At 33.2% G+C, this 2,932-nt stretch overlaps 1 protein-coding gene across 1 annotated transcript in view; it reads left to right on the plus strand.

Moving 5' to 3' along the window:
- The window catches only part of LOAG_16743 (hypothetical protein), a gene marked incomplete at both ends in the record, with an annotated part of 5,518 nt that overhangs the window by 1,553 nt on the left and 1,033 nt on the right, over positions 1-2,932 (plus strand). The window contains 7 exons of the mRNA XM_020449397.1: positions 124-256; positions 590-923; positions 1,531-1,596; positions 1,655-1,759; positions 2,109-2,269; positions 2,439-2,597; positions 2,685-2,843. Of these exons, the coding sequence (XP_020307088.1) occupies positions 124-256; positions 590-923; positions 1,531-1,596; positions 1,655-1,759; positions 2,109-2,269; positions 2,439-2,597; positions 2,685-2,843 (1,117 nt within the window). The remainder of the gene's footprint in view (positions 1-123; positions 257-589; positions 924-1,530; positions 1,597-1,654; positions 1,760-2,108; positions 2,270-2,438; positions 2,598-2,684; positions 2,844-2,932) is intronic.

The raw sequence follows: 2,932 nt of genomic DNA on the forward strand, positions 1-2,932 counted from the left end.
ATATATATATATATATATATATATATATATATATATATATATATATATATATATATATATATATATATATATGCTGAAATTAATATACTGAAATTTACTTTATTCGAATCACTATATTTATAGGAAATCGTTTATTGTCACGATACCGGAAGAGACTCAAGTGAACCCTGCTATAAGTCACTTCTATGATAAAGATATTGCAGATAATGACATATATTGGTCACCACTTGCTTCCGTAGATCTAACTTTGCGAGATGTAAGTTTGTGGTTAATAAACAGACGATTACAACGATTTTTTTATTCCTAAAGAATATTACTGGCCTTGAAAGGACATGTATGGTTGTTATGGTTAATTGGTGCATTCGTTTAAATTTTCATAAAATGGGGAAGTTCCACTTTTAAACCAACTTTAGATAGCTAAGCAATGTGAGCAATGACAAAAATTTCTAGTTCAAAAATTTCTATGATGCCTTGGTCCCCTAAACCAAGTTTCTCATTTTCCCATTACAGCAGTTGTCTTCATCACTCATTTTCTTCCGATACAACAAGCTGAGAACTTGTCTTTTTATCCTAAAAAGATGTTTTTGAGAGAGTGGTGATTCATTATGAGAAGCAGCCGTCTTTGGTAGCTACTGGAATCTCTGTTGCTGTTTTTGAAACGACTGCTTCCTCTTCTACCCATCTCTTTACGAATACATTAGATGCTACTGCCGTTGAATATGAGTGGAAGAATGTCCCAGCCGGGAATTTTACAGCTTATTTATATGTTAGCCGATTAGACTGTGATCTAATATGTAGCAACGATACTATGAATAAGTGTACTTTATGTCCAAGTACAAGAATTCATTTCACGGTTGAGGAGGATAAAATTCGGTTTTCGGCATCAGTGTATGGTTTATTATCCCATGAAATTTACATCATTGGTTAGTTTTTGTTTTTTGAAGTTATACTAATTCAAATTTACCAGTATTGTCAGGATCAGGACTACTAGTGAGAATAATGCAGTTTAAAATGCTAATCTCATATTACATTTCGATATGCTCTATACCTTCTAAGTTACTGAGAAATTCCTCCTGTAAGTCAGCAGTAAGACAACCTTTTTTTTGCAACTGAACAATGACAATCTGTTATGCATGGTGAGGTTCGAAATGACACTATCATCCTGATACTTTGAGAATATAAGATGATTGAATTAATTGCCTTTTACGCTTTATCTTGTAGACGCATTTTGCGTTTGTATCCGAGTTTTTCATAATTTTTACTTCATGGCATAAAATTCTAATTTCTCGGTGTTTTGCTTCATTTTTCCGCATTGATTCATCATGTTACAGCGATCGTTTTAACCAACAGATAAACTAAAATAATCGGAACTTGAAAATTGTGCACTTCTTTTGAGAAACTCTCCACTTATATCAGTCGTTCTTTTCATTGCTCAAGAACTTAGTAAATATATGTTTTCTTTTGGATATGTGAGTGTCCTTTTTCTTTTTTATGTATTTTCGATCAAAAATAAAAATAATTATATTCCAGGTGTTGCGGTGTTGTGTTTTATTGTTGCGATAGCTTTTTTTTTTGGTGCCCAAGTGGTTTCACAAGGTCTCGTTACGGGAATTATCACTTTCGCAGCGAACAACTGTTTTTATCGCTTACACAGATGACTCCAGACTTCATTCTGAGTGTATCGCTGCATTTGCAAAAATACTGCAACACGACGCCAATATAGATGTATTTATAGATCAATTTGAATTAAAATGTTCAGGTAAGTACATTTTTTTAGTGCTATGAATTTGTCGAAACATCATCGTTTCATGTTTAGAAAACAGGTTTATGATAAAGTAGTCTCTTACCCAGAGTTTTTTTTGAGATTGGCTGTCTGAATCTGAATGAGCAATGAATTTTTGTAAATCAATACTTGAGTGCATTTTATTCCTTACTACGAAAATTCTCTCAGTCGCTAATTTTTTCCTTGTGTGGTGTTTTAATTCTTTTCAATCGATGCAGCAAAAGTTTATCCTTCTTGACTAAAATCGGCTCAATTCTGGTTTAACTTTTTCCTTTCTTTTTTATTCCCGTCATTTTAATTTTTGTTTGAATTGACCAGATTTCAGAAACACTTCCGTTGAGATGGTTCGTTAACAAGTTTGCGGCAGCTGATCATGTAGTGCTTATTTTTTCTGAGGGAGCAAATGCCATCCTTCGCGGGGAAAGTCTTATTCAGCGGCAACCGTTTCCTGAATTCTTCTCTATCGCCCTTAATATGTTGATAACAGTTAGTCCAAAATCACATGAAATATTTTTGGATTCTGATACGTATATTTAAAGTAAAATATCGAATGATCGCTGGCTTGATTCAAGTAAAGGAAAACTTGAAGAAACTATATAAATTTATCATGTTCTTACTGCTGAGTTTTTCGGATCTACTTCTTAACAAATTCTAGGAATGCAGTAAAAATGTCACTAAGCAATCTGGAAAGCTACTACCAGTATCAGAAGTGAGCCTACGCTTTGCATTTGCCTATATGACCTATTCTCCGCCTTCAGTGATCCCCGAAGAGCTTACCGCTTTACCCATCAATATATTTAAGGTGCCTGAACAGGTATGCTACTCTTGTGATGTGTTCTTATAATATATGCTTCTGTTTTCAGTTTCTTTTTTCACTTTTTCATTTTCAAAATAAATTTAGGTTCAGAACCTCATTTCATGGTTGCATAATCAACCATCTGATATCTATGTTGATATGTGTATTGATATCTCACATTTGAAAAGTGCCATAAATGAAGTTGTGGAATACCAAAGCAAGAACCCAGTTTGGTTGGCTGAAAGATTGCAAACGAAGTACAAGGTAAAATTGGCATCAGATTCTATAGTAGTTATTACAACATTTAATGAGTTAAGAATAAAATATTGTTTCATTCTACTTCAATGTTTTTT

The sequence above is a fragment of the Loa loa genome (genome assembly GCF_000183805.2).
Source record: "Loa loa unplaced genomic scaffold supercont3.16, whole genome shotgun sequence".
Taxonomy (NCBI): Eukaryota; Metazoa; Nematoda; class Chromadorea; order Rhabditida; family Onchocercidae; genus Loa; species Loa loa.